The following is a 19,368-nucleotide window of genomic DNA, read 5'->3' on the forward strand; positions in this document are numbered from 1 at the left end:
CTATTTTCAGTATTATATTGGCAGAAGCAAATTATATGGCACCACTCACTATGAGTCTATCCCTTACTAATGTGAAACAACATTTTGGAAAGGTGATGTTACTGGACACATGAAATACTTGAAACATCTTAAAGGAAAAGTCAACCCAAAATATAATTTTTTGCCTAATAAAAGAAAACTTAATTGTAAGTAACCTTGCAATATACATTAATTACAAATTTGCAATGGTTTTTTTTACTTATTGGTTTTTATAATTGCTATTGGAAGTAGCGTTTGCCAGTCCTTTTCTATTCTCTGACCTGGTGGCTCTGGTACCAGCAGAGGTTCAGCAGCCCTAACTGTAATAATCCAGTCCTGCAAAAATTGTCGACAAGAGCTTCCTGTCTTTTGATTGTCAGCGACACTGCACATGCTCAGTGTGCTCCGGGCGGCAGTCGAGATAAACAGATATATTAACATGTAATGTGAATCTGAATTCATTACTAGCTAGCCTTGTTTCGTGACTTTTATTGTCTTTATTGTATATTGCAAGTTGCTTCCTAAGCTCAGGTAAGTGACAGCAGCCCAGAGAATGTATTGTAAATCAGCAGAAAAGAAGATGGGGAGCTACAGGGGGGCATCTTTGGGGGCACAAATCTTCACTGCTAAAAGGCTTTGATCAACCTAGCCCAGTGTAGAAAACCAATACATAATACGTAGCATTTCTAGCCTCTCTCTCTTCATTAAACTTTACTTCTCTATTAAGTAAAGGCCTTCTCAAAGAATGATAGAAAAACACCATCAGTACACAATCAACAGCAACCTGTCATGGGATTATTGGTTCTCATTCCAGTTAAGTCCAGCAAAGTTTTAGTTGTACATCATGTTTCTGATAATTGTATCTTCTGTAGTATATCTTTTCTATATGCCAGTTCTACAGCAAACTCCTGGCATGACATTGGAAAGTTAATCAGAACCATTAAAACTGACTTGAGACTCTGCACACCAAGTTTGGAGTAATCAGCGTCCGACATCATGTTCATAGCCGAGAAGACTTTTTGTATTGGAGCACTGCTTCCAGGCATACAGAGTGTTAATTCAACTATTGTTTTTAGCTGTGTGAAAGATAGCGATTTCTGACTGAAATGAGAAAAAACTTGGCTCCATCTCTCACAAGTAGTGACACCATTTGAGTTCCACTCCTGGACTTTATCCTTTGTGACAAAACTTTTTAAGCATGTAATCTCATTAAATAGATCGTCTTCCTTTATATCCACCAAATTAGACTTGCTTAAGAAAAAATGAACGGCGTGCTCAAATGACTGCCTATCCGGTAAATGTTTTAGTAACATGCACTCCATTTTGTCAACATGCTCAAAATTAACACTCCAAGCATTCAGGTACTGTAAAGCAGTGGTGTAGAAGTCATTGGAGACTTTGAAAAAGCAAGCTATTGTGTACGAGCCATGCTCTTCCATGGAAGACAGAATGGTTTTGACCTTAGGTGGAATAAAGTTTTCATTTCTCCTCACTGTTATCTTTTGGATTAAATCATTCATAATTACTGAAGATTCAATGGCGGTTCCCTCCTGATTTTCAATTTTATTAACAGTTTCCTGAAACAGACAAAGACTTGAATTTGCAAACTCCAACCAAAGCAAAGTAGAAGGATCCGAAAACCATTTTTTCAAGACCACCGGGCATTTTTCTTCAGCCAAAAAGAACGATTTTAAAGCTGCGTAATGCTGGAGAACTTTGCCGAGAAACGGCAACAGCGAGAGGCACCGCACATTGCTGTAACTCTGAATCTCTTTCCATTGTTGACTGGTGAACTCACAGAATTCTTTTAAACATTCAGCTCTTACAGAGAATACATGAAAAAAGCCAAAAATCTTTGTAACCATTCCTTGAATGTCTAATGGAATCATGTCAACCGAACACTGTGCACAGTTATGCACAATATGTGTTATGCATCCTATAGCAATCACGTTCCTTTTCAGGGATTCCCTAATTCTGTTTACAACATTATTGGTGCCTTTTCTTTTTAAGCCTCCAAAATCGGAGTTCATATTATCGGCTGACATGCCCACTATTTTGTCTTCTACAAGTACCTTTCTTATGACTTGGAGGACATCTTCAGACAACGTTTCTGTGGTCTCTCCATCTGTTTCAAAACAATCAACAAGTTTGGTCTTTATTTGAACTTTACAGTCACCCATAGGTTTGGTATCTATTATAACATACCTCAAAAGCACAGGATATCGCTTAACTTGCCCACTGTTTGAAGCATCAGTAAGCAAAGTGACATAAGATACTTTGTCAATATCTTGAAGAACCGTGTCTTCTGCCCATTTGGCTAACACGTCGGTTATTATGGTTTCACATTTAGTCTTCGAGCAACTAAATTTGCGTTCGTAGAATCTTTTAATCAGACCTGCTGAGCAATCCATAGATAAAAAGCTTTGGTGATGTCTTATTGTGTGAAAAGCGAATGTCCCTTCCTGAAACGCTAAACTGAATTCACTGGCATCAGGCAGAAACGTTTTAAAGAAGGAGTTTTCTTTTACAATAAAAGTCTGGGAGGCGTTTAGATGCCGTTTGGAAGCCGAATGCTCTTTCACCGTAGATCTCCCGCCGCTCGCAATAGTAAACGCAGTTTGACACAATGTACAAAAAGCATAGTTCTCAGTAGGGCCTGGCCTAATAAATGGAAAGTCTATTAAAATAGACTCCGTTAACACACACTTGCGTTTCTTTGGCTTTGTGGCCATGGCCTGGACCTTAATTGTATGGCCTCCCAGGATACAATGTTACAATGTCAGCTTTTAAGTGGAGCATACACGATTCCTAGAACACAGAAAGAAAATTCATAAGGTAAGTGTGCATCCATACACTTAATTTACCAACATTTCAGTATCAGTCGTTTATTGTTACTGATGACAGTCACCTATTTATAAGAATGGAGGATGACCACTTTATTAGTAGCACTGGAGAGAACTAACAGGGTGAAAACAGCTGCCAACTTGGCCCTTCCAGATCATACTCGCCCATTTATTGGACCATGATCAATCATATCTATTGGGCAGGTTTAGGGCTCATTATGGCTGTTATCAGTCCTGTTGTCCTGTCCACTGACCTTTCCTAATATTTCCACAGGCTGGGGGGAGTGAAAGGCAAAAATGATTGACACTTAGCACAGGGGTGGCAAAGACGTTGATCCCCCATGGATTTCTGGTGGACCGTGATTAAGCCGGGGATGCGGAAGTGCTGCGTGAATGCGTACGTATGTATTCTCGCCGCACTTCCGCATCCCTGGTCATTGGTCGATCGCCAATGAAAAAGCTCTGGCCACCCCTGGCTTAGCATCAAGGACAATGGCAAATGATTTAGGAGAGGCCATTCCCGGCAGAACATACAGAAGCCGGGAACATTCATATAACATGCCCAGGTTAAATGATGCAAGTCTTAGGGGCACATTTACTAACCCACGAATCCGAATCGGAAAAATTCCGATTGGAAAACGAACATTTTGCGATTTTTTTCATATTTTTTCGTCGCCGTTACGATTTTTTGGAAATTGTCGTGACTTTTTCGTAACCATTATGACTTGCGCGAAAAGTCGCGACTTTTTCGTATTGACGCCTCCCATTGGACTCAATGGCACTCAGCAGCTCCAACCCAGCCCAAGGAAAGTCTCCCATAGGGCTCAATGGCACTCTGCAGCTCCAACCTGGCCCAAGGAAAGTCTCCCATAGGGCTCAATGGCACTCTGCAGCTCCAACCCGGCCCAAGGAATGTCTCCCGTAGGGCTCAATGGCACTCTGCAGCTCCAACCCGGCCCAAGGAAAGTCTCCCATAGGGCTCAATGGCACTCTGCAGCTCCAACCCAGCCCAAGGAAAGTCTCCCGTAGGGCTCAATGGCACTCTGCAGCTCAAACCCGGCCCAAGGAAAGTCTCCCATAGGGCTCAATGGCACTCTGCAGCTCCAACCTGGCCCAAGGAAAGTCTCCCATAGGGCTCAATGGCACTCTGCAGCTCCAACCCGGCCCAAGGAAAGTCTCCCATAGGGCTCAATGGCACTCTGCAGCTCCAACCCGGCCCAAGGAAAGTCTCCCATAGGGCTCAATGGCACTCTGCAGCTCCAACCCGGCCCAATGAAAGTCTCCCATAGGGCTCAATGGCACTCTGCAGCTCCAACCCGGCCCAAGGAAAGTCTCCCATAGGGCTCAATGGCACTCTGCAGCTCCAACCCGGCCCAAGGAAAGTCTCCCATAGGGCTCAATGGCAATCTGCAGCTCCAACCTGACCCAAGGAAAGTCTCCCATAGGGCTCAATGGCACTCTGCAGCTCCAACCTGGCCCAAGGAAAGTCTCCCATAGGGCTCAATGGCACTCTGCAGCTCCAACCTGGCCCAAGGAAAGTCTCCCATAGGGTTCAATGGCAATCTGCAGCTCCAACCTGGCCCAAGGAAAGCCTCCCATAGGGCTCAATGGCACTCTGCAGCTCCAACCTGGCCCAAGGAAAGTCTCCCATAGGGCTCAATGGCACTCTGCAGCTCCAACCCGGGCCAAGGCAAGTCTCCCATAGGGCTCAATGGCACTCTGCAGCTCCAACCCGGGCCAAGGAAAGTCTCCCATAGGGCTCAATGGCACTCTGCAGCTCCAACCTGGCCCAGGAAAGTCTCCCATAGGGCTCAATGGCACTCTGCAGCTCCAACCTGGCCCAAGGAAAGTCTCCCATAGGGCTCAATGGCACTCTGCAGCTCCAACCTGGCCCAAGGAAAGTCTCCCATAGGGCTCAATGGCACTCTGCAGCTCCAACCCGGCCCAAGGAAAGTCTCCCATAGGGCTCAATGGCAATCTGCAGCTCCAACCTGACCCAAGGAAAGTCTCCCATAGGGCTCAATGGCACTCTGCAGCTCCAACCCGGCCCAAGGAAAGTCTCCCATAGGGCTCAATGGCACTCTGCAGCTCCAACCTGGCCCAAGGAAAGTCTCCCATAGGGCTCAATGGCAATCTGCAGCTCCAACCTGGCCCAAGGAAAGCCTCCCATAGGGCTCAATGGCACTCTGCAGCTCCAACCTGGCCCAAGGAAAGTCTCCCATAGGGCTCAATGGCACTCTGCAGCTCCAACCCGGCCCAAGGAAAGTCTCCCATAGGGCTCAATGGCACTCTGCAGCTCCAACCTGGCCCAAGGAAAGTCTCCCATAGGGCTCAATGGCACTCTGCAGCTCCAACCTGGCCCAGGAAAGTCTCCCATAGGGCTCAATGGCACTCTGCAGCTCCAACCCGGCCCAAGGAAAGTCTCCCATAGGGCTCAATGGCACTCTGCAGCTCCAACCCGGCCCAAGGAAAGTCTCCCATAGGGCTCAATGGCACTCTGCAGCTCCAACCCGGCCCAAGGAAAGTCTCCCATAGGGCTCAATGGCACTCTGCAGCTCCAACCCGGCCCAAGAAAAGTCACCAGCTTGAATGAATCCAAAACTTTCGTACTCGGCGCGAAAGCTGCGAAAAAGTTGCGACAATTCGCGCAAGTCGTAACGCTACAAAAAAGTCGCGACATTTTGCGAAACATTCGGAACGGCTATGAAAAAGTCGCGAAAATTTTGTGAAAAATCGCAAAATACCGATCATCCTGAAAAAAACGCATTCGGCCCGTTCGTGGGTTAGTAAATGTGCCCCTTAAGGTCATAATCCTCAGTGACCAACACACAAGATGGCGCTCATAGTGTGCAACATTTAGAAATGAAAGTTCATTTGGGCATAATAATTTAAAAATGAAGGTACATTAATGATATTTAAGGCACATTTAGTCTAAATACATACCAAAACCACTGCTTTAGCTCTGTCCATTACCTCTGTCCTCACCATAAACCTGAAAACATATCTGCCCCCCTCCCTCCCCACCAAGGGACCCAGCTTGGGCAAATGCGCCCCTACCCTGCCCTTCTCACTCAGCCCTATTCAGGACCTGTATCTAACAGTATCTGTACTCTGCTCACCAAAAGGGCGACGGGCAGCTATAAGCCTGCAGCAAAGCGACCCAACAACTCACTACAGCGCAACCCACCCCTCTCTACAGGCGGGAGTTCCACTCGCCTAGAATCCTGCGTAAACTTGCACTGAGTTCTTAGTAGGAAGTCTTTATCTTGGCTTCACGCTACTTCCGGGTGTACTAACATGGCGGCGACGTTACGGTACCTCATTGATGTACCCTGTTACTTTGGGTGTACTAACATGGATGCGACGTCAGTGTATCCAAATGGTTATGTCCCCCTTCCGGGTGTACCAATATGGAGGCGATGTAGCTGCGGCTTATAGTTTATCTGCCGTGTTTTGTATTACCTTACTAAAAAGCGTGTTTGCAAGTCACAGAATTGATGCGGCAGTATACGGTGGGAGCAAGCAGTGATTTTGAGCCGCCCTTGTTATTAGTGGATTACAGCTACAGCTTTAAGGTGCCAGAGTGATGGCAGCTGACGGAGGCATGTTTGAAAGTAGCAGGAGTATTGAGGAGAAACGTGAGAGCAAGAGGAGAGCACGGCAGGAGCTGCTCAGCAAGGTACAGGCGGCTTGTATTGGGCAGGGGCTGAGGGGCCAGTAGCACAGGGACCCATGTTATTAGTGACAATGAAGGCAGAGGCAAGAGCTGCCTGTGGGAATGGAATGTTGTAGTTCAGCAACTGCTGCAGTTTTGCAATCACATATTAATCTAACCTCCCAATTAATGCAGCTTTCCTACACTCCCAGGTGCCCACTCAGCTCTGTAAAGCGCCACAAGGGTACGCAGCGCTGTACAATCTTACAGAATACAAATTGACACACAGGGAGGACAAGTGTTATAATAAATAAATACAATAAATATATATATATAAGTGCCATGTGGTATGAGACACAGTAGGAAGGAGGTCCCTGCCCCGTAGAGCTTACAATCTAAGTGGTTGGGTAAAATACAGGCACAAACTGGAAGGTAAGAGGGCACCAGGTATGGGCATTTGCCCTTAAGCGCAGGACTGGGCAAAATAATGTTTTAGTGCTCCAGAAGGTAGCATCTGAGTTTTATCTTAAAGAGAGTGGGTGAGTTTTCCCTACGGGGGGATTCAGGGATAGAGTTCCAGTTCCATGTATGTTCTATGTGTACACCCATTTATTGTACAGTGCTGCGGAATATGTTTATAAATACATATCAATAAGTATAATAAATATTGACAAAGCTGAAATGTGGCTGTATATCCCCTTGTTCAGCCATAATACAATGAACTAGGCCTGTGCTAAACATACTTTTTGCCTATTTTACCTGTCAAAACATAACGTAGCATTTACCCATAGGTAACATAAAAGGCATTCCATTATGTAAGTAGGTGAATGGATATATGGAATTACTTTATATAAGTCATACTTTATATTCTGACCAACTTTGGCTGTTTGCTATTTTTTGCTTAATTATTCATTATGCTTTTTTTCATTATTATTTTTTATTTTTGAATTAGATTTATGACTATTCTGTCATTTTCTTTTTCTTTAATTCTTATAGGCCAAAGATGACTACTCTAAAGCAGAGAAGCGTAAAGAGCAGCAGCGCCTACGAGGAGAAGACACCTGGATGCTAGATGATGTTAATGATCGGTTAGAAGCATTAAATCAGGTAATACACGCAGGTAAACATAAATAGCTATAAACTGATTTTAGCCGCCAGTTAATTTGTGCTCGCAAAATCCTTCGTACTCTGTAAGTTCTTGTGTCCAGAGAAGAACCAATCAAACTATCGCTAAATATATTTTTTTCTAAGCATCATGCTGTTTATTTTATGTCTCTTTTACTGTGTTTTGTCTTTTCAGGAACATTCTGCAAAGAATAAAAAGAAAAAGGAGAAACACCGCCACAAACTGAAAAAGGAGAAAAAGAAAAAAAGCAAAAAGCAGAAATCGGAAAGGAATGATGATTCTGAGGACAGTTCTTCGGTATACCGTGGGACATTGGGAAGGGAAGATAATTGGGCGCATTGGTTTACAAGGCACAGTGAGCAAAATGCGAATTCGAGGGCCGTCGACATGTATTTTTTCCCCACAATGCTGTGTCTTTTCCACAACCCAGGTTTTGATGCAAATGGGCAATCCTATTGACATAATTGCACTGCGCCTACCGGAATTAAGTCTGAAAATGGAGCAAATGCATGTGTGCTTAGTTGCAAATCAGGTGCAGTTGCACCAAATATTTTCCATATCTGCCTGGTATCATTGCCTGCGATCACTGTCGTAATTTTAAGCGTTCAGCGTGTGCCTGATTCTTTTGGTGCAGCTGCACTTAAGCGACTGAGGGAGCAGAGGGAATTATGGAGCTACTGCCTGGTCAGGAGGTGCTGGTAGCTCCAGGGTGCCCCTATGTTAATATGCACAGCAGCACTCAATTTGGAACATAGGGCAGGAAAGACTGAGCAGTGCCAAGGCCCACTTTACAGAAGTACAAGCCCTGCATTTTGAAGCAAATACCTTTAAGAAAAGTGGTTTTATGCACAAAGCATATCAAACTGAAATTGATATGAAAGAATTATATTACTATATAAAGTTTATGTTTAGATGCCAAAAAGGGACTTTTTCACATAACCTATTAAAGGAGACATATCATATAAAAATTAAGAATGTACCAGTGAATTATACTCCTCTAAATATAGAAGGATTGTGCTTAAAAAAAGTTGTGTTTTGGGTTGATTTATTGAGAAATTCCACCAAAACCCCACTAGTCCCAACCATCTGTTCCACTTCCTGCTGGCTGAATGTGCAGGGGAGCCGGCAGCTCTCAGTACACTGCACTGTAGGATAGGAGCCAATCAGCAGCTAGGCTGACCTGATAGGGAACTGAAGCCTGTCTTTGCTTGTGTGAGTGCAAGGCTGTGATTGGCTATCCCCCTCCTACTGTCCTTGTGGCAGGGACTTTTAGAACACGCCCACGCTAAAATTGATTGGATTTACGTTTAGCCCAAAGTGAAACCAGCACCATATATTATTCATAATTGCCAACAAACTTGGGGTTTTTCCATTTATCCAATATGTCTCCTTTTACACTAAAGGAACGTTCACATGTTGATATAATGGTTCACTTTTATTGCATCTTTATTATAGGATGTGTTTTGTAGCAATTTTACCACTAGCCTTAAACTATTATGTCTTTGCAGGATTCTGAGGAGGAATGGGTTGAGGCTCCCCCACTACAGGCAGCCAGTGAGAAGAAGGCATGGAAAATTAAGGCTGAAGTTAAGGCTGAAGTCCCTGAAAAATCTACAGAGGTAATTTAATTTTTACTCCATCTACGATACTAAAATATAATTGAAAGGCAGAAACCCAGAGGTTTTATATAATCAGTGCTCACAATTGCCAGAGTATGGTTCGGGTGCATAAAGCTCAAACCTGTAGCTTGGGAGGCAGAAAGCTTCAGTCTCAATGTGGGTTTCAAACACCGACTGACCAAATAGTTAAAACAACAACCATGCCTGATGTGTTTTGTGTGCAGCCACACTTAATCATAGGAAAAATGGAAGAGGACATACTAGGCTCTCATAGAGACCTGGAAGTTACATGACTTGCATGAGTTGCATGAAGTTACACAAGTACTTAATCAGTATGGGTGGTTAACCCTTTGTGCATATTTAAAACCAGACAGATACAGGTGGCATATGGGCAAACAAAGCCAAACCTCTAACAAACTAGCAATGAAAAAATCCTTGCGTTTAAATAGCAAGATGGATTGTATTGCAAACAAACCAATTGACGTCGAAAATTGAATTTAAGCCATTTGGATATTTAGTGCCAAGGAGGAAAATCCACTTGACTTTTGTATGTAATAATCTCATTACCTCCTCTTTCATCTGCCAGTACTTAATCAGCAGAGTTTGTAAAACTCCTCCGCTGCATTGTATAAAATGTTTCGATATTGGGCTGTTAGTATTCTTTTAAACAATATATATGCATCCACCATGCTCACTGCTCTTCAGTTAAGTCACAATTTGGTTTATGATTATCTTGCAGCTTCAATATTCCACTAGAGGTGGCCCAAACCTAATCCTTGGTGAGAAACCGCACTCAGTCACATAACAGTGCTCTGTATAATGCAGAATAATAAGTAGTTACCAGCAGAGTTTTTTCTTTTGGATGTTGGGTTTCAAACTGCAGCTCAGGGAATAAGTCCTGTTGGATATTATAGGTTATACGTAGTTTAGACTTTGTATGTGTTATTGCTCTCTTCTCCTTGCAGTAGAACACAAGGTAAATTTTAATAGTTTTATAAGTTTTAGTATGGGGTACAGTGTTCACTCTAAGGTGTAACAGCATTTGCAGCTGTTTTGTGATCATATGATGAGTGCAGTACGGCCCAGATGCTGCTAAACTACAATTCCCTAAAAATTACTAATATGAGAAGAGTGGAAATGCAGCTCGGCACTGCAGGAACCTGGTTTCTACAGATAATGTTGGGACCCTGTGTATTTTGTTGGTGGTTGCGCTGCAAGTAAAAGGAAGACAAGTGGCATAGGCAGTGGACACAGTTATGCCAAAATTCTGCCATGAGCTTGGGATGGATAGCCTGCGTCTCATCCTTGTTACCAGCGCTTTTTTTATGCAGATATTTCCAAGACCACCAGTCTATGCACAGTTATCGCTGCAGGGTGCTACCAGTGGCAGCCGATAGTTCCCTTTAGTGCTAATTAAAGCTGCTATGGATGTACAGACGCGACCACATAATTGCTACAGTTCCCTAGTGGTACCTGTGGAGGTTGCTGCGGCAAAGGCTCTTGGAGCCCAATGACAAATCCAGGGCAGCACTGTGGGGCACAATTTTGAGAAAAAGAGTAAATTTATTTTACTTCTAGATATTTTTGCCATTTATGAACGGTTTCTGACAGTACTCGATTTTTCCGATAATGGTTTTTGAAAAATGTGAGTTTTTAGGAAATAACTCCCATAATTCGTGATTTGTTAATGTTTGGTTAACTTTTTTTTGGCAAAAAAATCATTCAGCAGGTTTGATCTGTCGAGTACCATATAATCCTATGGAGGCTTAGAATAGAAGAGGAATAAAATACTCAGTGACAGCCTGTCCTTTACATATTTTCAAGGGGAAGTTAATCTTATCATTCTTTTCTGTTTCACCCAGTTTCAAGTGAAACTTCAACACATTAGTGTTTTCCAAGAATGAGTACCAATGCTCCTAAAATAGCTGCTGGAGCAAATCCTGTTTGGGAAAAATAAAGAGGATTCATGGAAACGAGTTTCAAGTTTTAACAAAAAATTTAACTCAAAATTTTCATATGACGATAACAGCATTAACTGTATTAGCAAGTCTCAGTATTGTCTATGGCAGGGTATTTTCTGGTGTTTAGTAGCCATGACAAGTAGCTGCTACTAAGTAGTTTTGTGTGCCTTCACCCTTATGAACCCTGCCGTCAGTGCCTGCAATCACAGTTTTGGAGCACAAGAATCTCCCACAGTTCTCCAACTTACTTGTTGTTCAGACGCTCAAGTAAGTGAATGATAGCAGTTGCAGGGTGCCATGTACTCACTGCCTGAGCAGAGTGCAGCAAAGTCCCTGATGAAGGAACACTAAGGGCTATGCTTTTTATAAGATGCCTTGATTGTGTTATTTAGGTCTTTGTAGGACACCTAAGTATACTTTGAGCTTTGTGAGTACTGCAGAATGTCATGTTTATACCACGCTTGCCTGTGTCCTTGGCCGTCTGTGGGTTGCATCTCAGAACAGATGGAGGCACAAGAGTGTGATATCCCTGGTTTATACATCATAAGTTCCTAACGGAGCCACTTAACCATGCCAGATTAAACTAATTAATTTCTGTTGTTTAATGACAACATCATCCGTTTTATATATTGTGTTTAAAATATCATCATCTGGGCAATCCGAGCTATTTCCTCAGTCAGTAATACAAACTAAATGAAATCTCGCCCATCTGTCGCTTCCTGTAAGCCCAGTTTATATTTGGTTCTACCCTTAATTAAAGGTTGAGTTTGGAGTGGTTCATGCAAAGTCCTTACTTAAAATGTACTTTCCCCTGCTATTTTTTATTTGTTATCAAGCTGCCCATGTCATGGTACCATCTGCCTGCTCAGAACAGGCATGATGTGTCCCTGTCCCCTGCGCAGATGGGCTTATGCTTCACTTTAGTCTTGAATTTTAACTACCATCAAATTATTGCTTTATAATAAAATAATAAAAATTAATAATTAAAAAAAATTCATACTGGAAAGTTGCTTAGAATTATATTTTCGTTTTTTTGGGCAAAAAAAATTTTTTTGGCTTGATGTTATTTGTTTTTCATGTGATTATTAGTGACATCTGTCTCAGTATTCTCTTTACTACTTATTCTGACTTGTCTGACGAAACATTTTATTTGCTGTCTCCAGAAGAATAAAAGTGGGCATACAGGGGAAGATTTGCTTGTTTGGTGAGCAGATCTTCTCCTGAAATGCCCACCTAAAGGTGGTCGATGTCGGGCTAATTCGTATTAAAGTGGCAGGGAATGGAGTCGTCAGATCAGGGACCACATCAAAGAGCCGATGCGGTCCCCAATCTGATGGAAAATCAAACCTGCCCGATCGAGATCTGGCCAATTTTAGGCCAGATCTTGGCCAGGTAGGCCTGTCGGGGGTACCCATACACAGGCAGATAAGCTGACAAATTGGTCTAAAGGACCCGAATTGGCAGCTAAAATCTGCCCTTGTATGGGACTGTGCAAGATAGTAGGGGTCATTTACTTATTGAAAGACAGTTAAGGCCCTCTGGCCTAAATTACCGTATGACTGCTCCGCTTTGGAGTACAGTGGTTGTGCCAGTGAATATTGCACTACCTGCATTGGGCAGCACTGAATTCATAAGGGGGCCCTTCTCTAGAACTTGCTCCCACAGTCTTTCAGACTTTCTTCCAAACTATTTGGTTCAAAAGGTCTCTTAACAGATTTATTTAGGGAAGCTTGCCCTCATTTAGTTTAGCATAGCTTTAAAGCAATACTCTGTGCTACATCTCTCACATTGCTTAATTCTGATCTTGCCTGTTCCCACACCTTGTGTATCAATCCTTTCTCCTTATAGATTGTAAGCTTTTTTGGGCAGGGCCATCTTCAACTCTTGCATTGGTTGTTTTTTTGCTTTGTATGCAGTTCTGTATGTTTAGTGTATAAACTTTTTTTATTGTACAGAACTGCCAAATGTGTTGGCACTTTATACATGTTAATAATAATATGTGTTCTCCTTCCCATCCTACCTTCCAGATGATTACTTATAAAACTTCATTTTAGGGATGCATTAAATCCACTATTTTAGGATCTGGCCGAACCATGAATCCTTTGAGAAAGATTTGGGTGAATACCAAACCAAATCCTAATTTGCAAATGCAAAGTAAGAAATTTTCAATTTTTTTTCATTTTTTTTTTTTTTACAAAAAAGTCTTGTGATTTTAAGGACTTGCATTCGGTTTATGAACATTATGAATGTATGTATATTAGTTTTGTTCTTCTACCTTTTCTCATTCCTCTCCTTTTTTTTTTTATCTCCTTCCATTTTCTTTGTCACTCCCTTTTCTTTCTTTCTCTCAGTATCCATCACTTTGTGTTCCCTATCTGTATCTTTTTTTACGCTTCCCTATCTCTTACTGGGTCTTTTCATCTCTTCATCCCTGGTATGTTTCCCTGACCCTTTTTTGAGCCTTAACTTTTGCCTCTGTCCTAATGGGAAACTGTTGGGCCATGTACAGTTTTGTGATGCCCTTAGGTTTCCAGTTGATCATAGAAGAATTGGCTGTACCGTAGTCATATAGAGTGGCTGTTTATCCCCAAACCTATACCAGAAGTCTCCTAGATTTGTTTGAATTTCATCTCCCTGCCAAGTCTTACGACAAGGGTTCCAGTTAGCATCAGGATAATAATCTGCCTTTTACCATCAGCTTATATGACAGACAAACCTCGTCTTTTGCTTGATGATTTGAGACAACCCCTAAGCTAAGCTCCTCAACAGCTGCCAAGAGCACACTAAGCATGTGCAATATCACTAACATTTCTAGCAAAATCCAAGATGGCGATGTAGGGGGAAAGGTGTTTTTTTTGAGGGGTGCTTATACTGGATTTTTGTGTGTTTTTAAAGAGCAGTATACATTTGTGTTTGGAAAGCCCTTTCAGTATTTCCCCGAGGGGCCTCTTTATAAACTATTCAGTAATATACTCCCATAATCATTTTTATTTTCTAATAAAGAAAACACTTAAAACCTAAAATTATTTTTGTAAGGGAAGTTTGAAATGTTTAGAATGTGAGTCATTTGTTTTGAAATATGGAACGAATTAATTTCACACTGAGCATTAAATGGAATTTCTAACTTTATTACTGGTGTCAGAGAGTAATATAACTGTGCTGTATCTAATCCCTAGCCATACAACTTAATAACAGATTTAAGCACCATTTGGTTTCAAGCATACCTAATTACACAAGGGCATAAAGGCTAAATGCTCCATCAGTGTAAGCTGTATTTCACATGCAACAACATTGCAGAAGCTGTTATTTTGGTAATGTGGCTTTATTTTCAAATCCAGAGCAGTTTATCGGTTTTAAATCAGTTTTCAGGTTAGTCTTGTTTCTAAACTGCTTTCTCAGATCTCCAGCTTTATTTTTTACATATACCGTTTGTAAAAGCAGTAACTTCGTCAAGGAGTTTTCCTTTTCTTTAAGCAGAAGGAAAGGCTAATAAAGAGTTAATCTCAAGCTGCAGGCAAACCTTCAGTTCTCTCAATAGTGCCCTTAAGTCTCCCCATATTTCTCCCGTTCAGAAGATCAGAAGCCAAACAGGAAGAAAAACCGCTGAGCTGTGTAAAGAAAGTTCCCATAATGCCTCACTCCTGCACAGACACCCAGACCAAGTGAACATGCTCAGTCAGTAAGACTATGGGGCACATTTACTTATCAACGAACGTTTAGAGTGTTCGTTCGATCAGTCCAATTGTATTTTCCACAACTTTTTCGTACCTTGCACGACTTTTATGACGCTTGCGCAACTTTTTCGTATTTTTAGTGCGAAAAAATCGGAACGGTTTTGCCGCTGTTTACAATCGTTCGGTACAAAAATTTCGTGACGTCAGTGCAGCGTTTCTGTGAGTGCTTATGGCTGTATTTACATAGACCTTTCTGATAAAGCTTACTTAGTTTTTACCTTTCCTTCTCCTTTAAGTCTGTTGGGCCTATGTCATGAAAAGCAGTGTCGGACTGGCCCACAGGGATACCAGGAAAACTCCCGGTGGGCCCAGGTGTCACTGGGACAATATAGAGATTGAGTAAAAAGTGAATGAAAAATAGTTTGGAGAGTGGGCCCATGGTCTAAGGTTCTCTGGATGGTCTTTGGCATCCTAGTCCGACACTGATGAAGAGCGACCATTTAGAGCAGAGGTCCCTAACCTTTTTTACTCGTGAGCCACAGTCAAATGAAGACTTGGAGAGCAACACAAGCACCATAAAAGTTCATGGAGGAGCCAAATAAGGGCTGTGATTGGCTATTAGGCAGCCTCTATGCACACTATCCGCTTACAGGGGGCTTTATTTGGTAGGAAATCTTGTTTTTATTCAACCAAAACTTGCCCCCAAGTCAGGAATTCAAAAATAACTCCCTGGTTTGGGGGCACTGAGAGCAACATCCAAGGGGTTGGGGAGCAACCTGTTGCCCCGGAGTCACTGCTTGGGGATCACTGATTTAGAGGAACGGCACATGCATGAAAAATCCCCTCCCTCTCGCTTTTGCATCACAGTTAGTCAGACAATACAGTTTGTCATACAACACATACTAATCACTCATTGAAAATGAATGGAGCAATGTGATTCTTGCTATTTTTTTTTTTTTCCTCGATTACTATCATTTTAACCAATTGACTCGACTAACTCAACTAAAAACGAATTTTCACAAATTTGACTGTTTACAATTCAAAAACAAAGTACCATCAGTGTTGAAAATACACCTCCTATTGACTATAGAAACTCAATAAAAGAATAAAATAATTATCATTTGAATTTTTGAGAAAATTCGAGTTTGACAAACTGGAATTCGAGATTTCTGAATTGTGTGATATGTTTTGTGGAGCCCCCAAATTGGGGTTTTGATACGATATTTCCATATTTCCATCTTCTATGCAACAAGGCTGATCCATTCAATTTGGTAATCCACTAGCATTGCAGAATTGTTCAGCGTTCAGTCTGTAGTGGGACCAGCTTTAGTACAGAACTAGGAATATACACCAACACACAAAATTAACTTAGGGCAAGAAACTGAAGATAACAATGTCATATTACAGAGATAGAATAGACATTCCATTCCAGAGGGCAATGGTAAATGTAATATTTGTTTTGGGAAGAAAGTTGTAGCCAAGTTTCTAATATGGCTTTTCTTGACAGAGGAAAAGTAGCAGAAGCCGCAAAAAGGCAGGAATGTGTTAATGTCCAGGTTTAGGAAGGCCATTACTGGTTAGGGAGTCAAACCTCATTCGCTGTAGTAGATATTCCTAAATAATTGCAGGGTGGAAGGTAAAACCATATACAGCGTTCACTTCATCTACCACTATCAAAAGTAGAAGAAAGCGGTCACCCATGGTAATGTACCTGGCTAAGTGGTCAAACTGTATGATAGAGATCAGCAATACTACCACTATAAATGTGTGGTAGGCATAACTATCTCTGGACCTCTCTGCTTGGTTGCATTTCTTGCAACAAGTGTATTCTGGTCTTACGGGCTGAACCCTCTACTTTAGCTTTCATAGGGGAGATACCTACAACAACCATGATACTAAAATTAAAGGGATTGTATTAAGGAAATTGGTCTAATGAAGATGGGAATATTACGTTTATAAAATGTTATGCACATTGTGCATGTAGTTTGTATTAGTTATTTCTTGATTTTACTGTTTACTTCGGTACCGCTGTCTGATCAGATATGTGTATCTCATGTGCCACGTCTCCATCCACCCACTAGTAAGGGCATCAGCAGGTTTACAGTTTGGACAGACTGAAGAGAATTTGTAAAAGTTGATTCACCCAAGGTGAGGTTCATGGCTAGGCGGTCAATCAGTATACAGCCATATTGCCACCTAAATTGAGTTGGTATATTGGAAGAGTTTGATGTAGTCGTTTCTTGGGGTTTTTTATTTAATTTTTCGTTTGTCTGTTGATTTATATTTATTTATTTTATATATTTGCAGTGGGATGAAGGGATGAAAGGTTCCCAAGAAAAGTGCTTTATATAACACAAAATTGAATGCATTTTATGTTTGTTCGAATTCCTTTGGTAAAAACTGACCCTGCAATGACTTCAGCTGTAATATGATTTTTTTGCAGGTGTTGCAATGTTTGCTGGAACATTTTGATTATGTTGTCATTCTAAAGATAAATATAAAGCTACGGTAGCATCCTTCTGCAATATCTTCCTATGTAATAGAAGTCTTTTATTTCTGAATTACATTTTGTGTTTTATTTTTCTTAAAGGGCCACATGCCTTTAATAGAAGCATTTTTATCAAAGATCAAACTTTATTTTGTTTTGTAAACTGCTTCCAAAGATTGTAATGGGATCTGTTGGCTGAGCTTTGTGTGTCAGATTTATTGCAGTGTTAATGTACATACATACATTTGACACCCTAGGTTAAGAAAAATGCTAGTTTTGTTAGGACATGTTTGTTCATTAAAAGTGCTTTCTTTAACTCTTCCCAAATGGAGCCTGACTCACTTGGCCAAGCCTTTATACCACATCAAGGTAAGGTGGCTGTATCAGTTCACTTCTGGTCATATATTTTTTTATAGGCTGACACCTCTCTGCTGGGTTACATAGGGTTGAAAAAAGACCAGAGTCCATCAAGTTCAACCCATCGGAGTAAACCCAGCACCCACAACCTATACTTACCAATCTATACACTCACATACATAACTATATAAACAACCACTAATACTAACTGTAGCTATTAGTATCACAATAGCCTTGGATATTTGGTTGCATTCTTGCTATAATTGTGTTGTGAGTAACACATTTGTCCCACAGGCTGAAAGGGGAGAAATCATATGATATGATAAGGGATTGTAGTAGCACTCCAAATACTAAGGGGCAGATTTATGATTGCTCGAGCAATCATAAATGAAACTCCTCATGAGATAAGGCCCCCATACACGGGCCGACTATAGCTGCCGATATCGGTCCCTTGGACCGATTCGGCAGCTAATCGGCCCGTGTATGGGCAGAACAGAGCGGCCTGGCCGACCGATATCTGGCCTGAAATTGGCCAGGTTAGAAAATCCATTCGGATCGGGGACCACATCGGCTCGTTGATGCGGTCCCCGAACCGACTGCCCCATAATCTTAAATGTAATCCGATCGTTTGGACCCAGGGCCAAACGATCGGATTATTTTTTTTTTAAGTCCCTTGCTACCTGATATCGCCCACCCGTAGGTGGGGATATCGGGTGAAGATCCGCTCGCTTGGCGACATCGCCAAGCGAGCGGATCTTATAGGGTATGGGGACCTTTAAGGAACTCACACAGGGTTTTTGGGCAAAAATACCTCATTAGTTGATGTTTTTTTCCCTGAAGGACCTGTCTTGAAAAGATCAGCAGCTTATAGAAGGCTTTAAGAAAGCCCACTCAGGGAAAAAAACCTCAGCTAACAAGGTATTATACCTGAAACCCTGTGTGAGTTAACTAGCGAAGGTTATTTCAGTGGGTACTATTCTGCAAAATAATGCAAGCTTTTAGCTTCCCCTATTGAAAGGTGTCCTTTTATTGAACTGGTCCTGATAGTTCTTAATTGTGATGCAGTGAATGTATTCTCATGCAGTGTTCTGAGCATAATAATGAGATACCGTCACCCATGGCAGAAAGACTTGGGAACGAAGTTATTGCCGGCTAGGCCTGCAGCTGGAACATAAGGGCAGCACAATTTGCTGTTGAAGCTCCTGCATGCTAATTCTAAATATGGCAATTATAGAATTATAAAGCTGCTCAGTCACTGAAGAAACTGAAATTTAAGACAAAGTGTTGTTGATTGTGGTCTCACAATCAATCTTGTGGGGATCCCTGTGCCCAGCGGCACTGAGACTGCTGTTTTAAAGGGGTAGTTCAATTTAAAATGAACTTTGAGTAGGGTGTAGATAGCAGAAGTCTAAGAACATTTGCAATTGGTCTTCAATATATTTTTAGTTCTTTGTAGGTTTTTAATTATTTATTTGCAGCTCTTCTGGTTGCTTGGGGTTAATTTCCCTAGTGAACAGGTAACCATTTTATAAACAAAATTGGAGGCAAACATTATAGGGCCTTATAATAATAATATAATAAAATTAAAGCCCCCGGTCATTCTTTTTATATTTGTTTGCCGGAACCA

At 41.7% G+C, this 19,368-nt stretch overlaps 2 protein-coding genes across 6 annotated transcripts in view; one reads left to right on the forward strand and one right to left on the reverse strand.

Moving 5' to 3' along the window:
- Positions 1–260: 260 nt before the first annotated feature.
- On the reverse strand, positions 261–6,130 carry LOC100492546. 4 transcript variants are annotated; one of them, XM_002934937.5, is made up of 2 exons: positions 6,049–6,130; positions 261–2,826 (listed from the first exon to the last, which is right to left on the reverse strand). In XM_002934937.5, the coding sequence occupies exon 2, from the start codon at positions 2,748–2,750 to the stop codon at positions 861–863; it is 1,890 nt and encodes a 629-aa protein (XP_002934983.3). In that variant the 5' UTR covers positions 2,751–2,826; positions 6,049–6,130; the 3' UTR covers positions 261–860. The 4 variants fall into 4 exon arrangements, with proteins under 4 accessions (XP_002934983.3, XP_004912148.2, XP_004912147.2 ...); XM_004912091.4 differs by having other exon boundaries at positions 5,981–6,109; XM_004912090.4 differs by having other exon boundaries at positions 5,805–6,109.
- Positions 6,131–6,227: 97 nt separating this feature from the next.
- cwf19l2 (CWF19 like cell cycle control factor 2) overlaps positions 6,228–19,368 on the forward strand; it is a 65,876-nt gene continuing 52,735 nt past the window's right edge. Inside the window, exons 1-4 of one of the 2 annotated variants that reach the window (XM_012957166.3) lie at positions 6,228–6,540; positions 7,513–7,623; positions 7,817–7,939; positions 9,151–9,261. In XM_012957166.3, coding sequence (XP_012812620.2) covers positions 6,448–6,540; positions 7,513–7,623; positions 7,817–7,939; positions 9,151–9,261 — 438 coding nt within the window. In that variant the 5' untranslated portion in view covers positions 6,228–6,447. 2 annotated transcript variants of the gene reach the window in all.

This window comes from Xenopus tropicalis, chromosome 2, assembly GCF_000004195.4.
Source record: "Xenopus tropicalis strain Nigerian chromosome 2, UCB_Xtro_10.0, whole genome shotgun sequence".
Taxonomy (NCBI): domain Eukaryota; kingdom Metazoa; phylum Chordata; class Amphibia; order Anura; family Pipidae; genus Xenopus; species Xenopus tropicalis.

Coding starts and splice junctions, on each gene's coding strand:
- LOC100492546 (XM_002934937.5), bottom strand. CDS start 2,750: ATGGCCACAAAGCCAAAGAAACGCAAGTGTGTGTTAACGGAGTCTATT.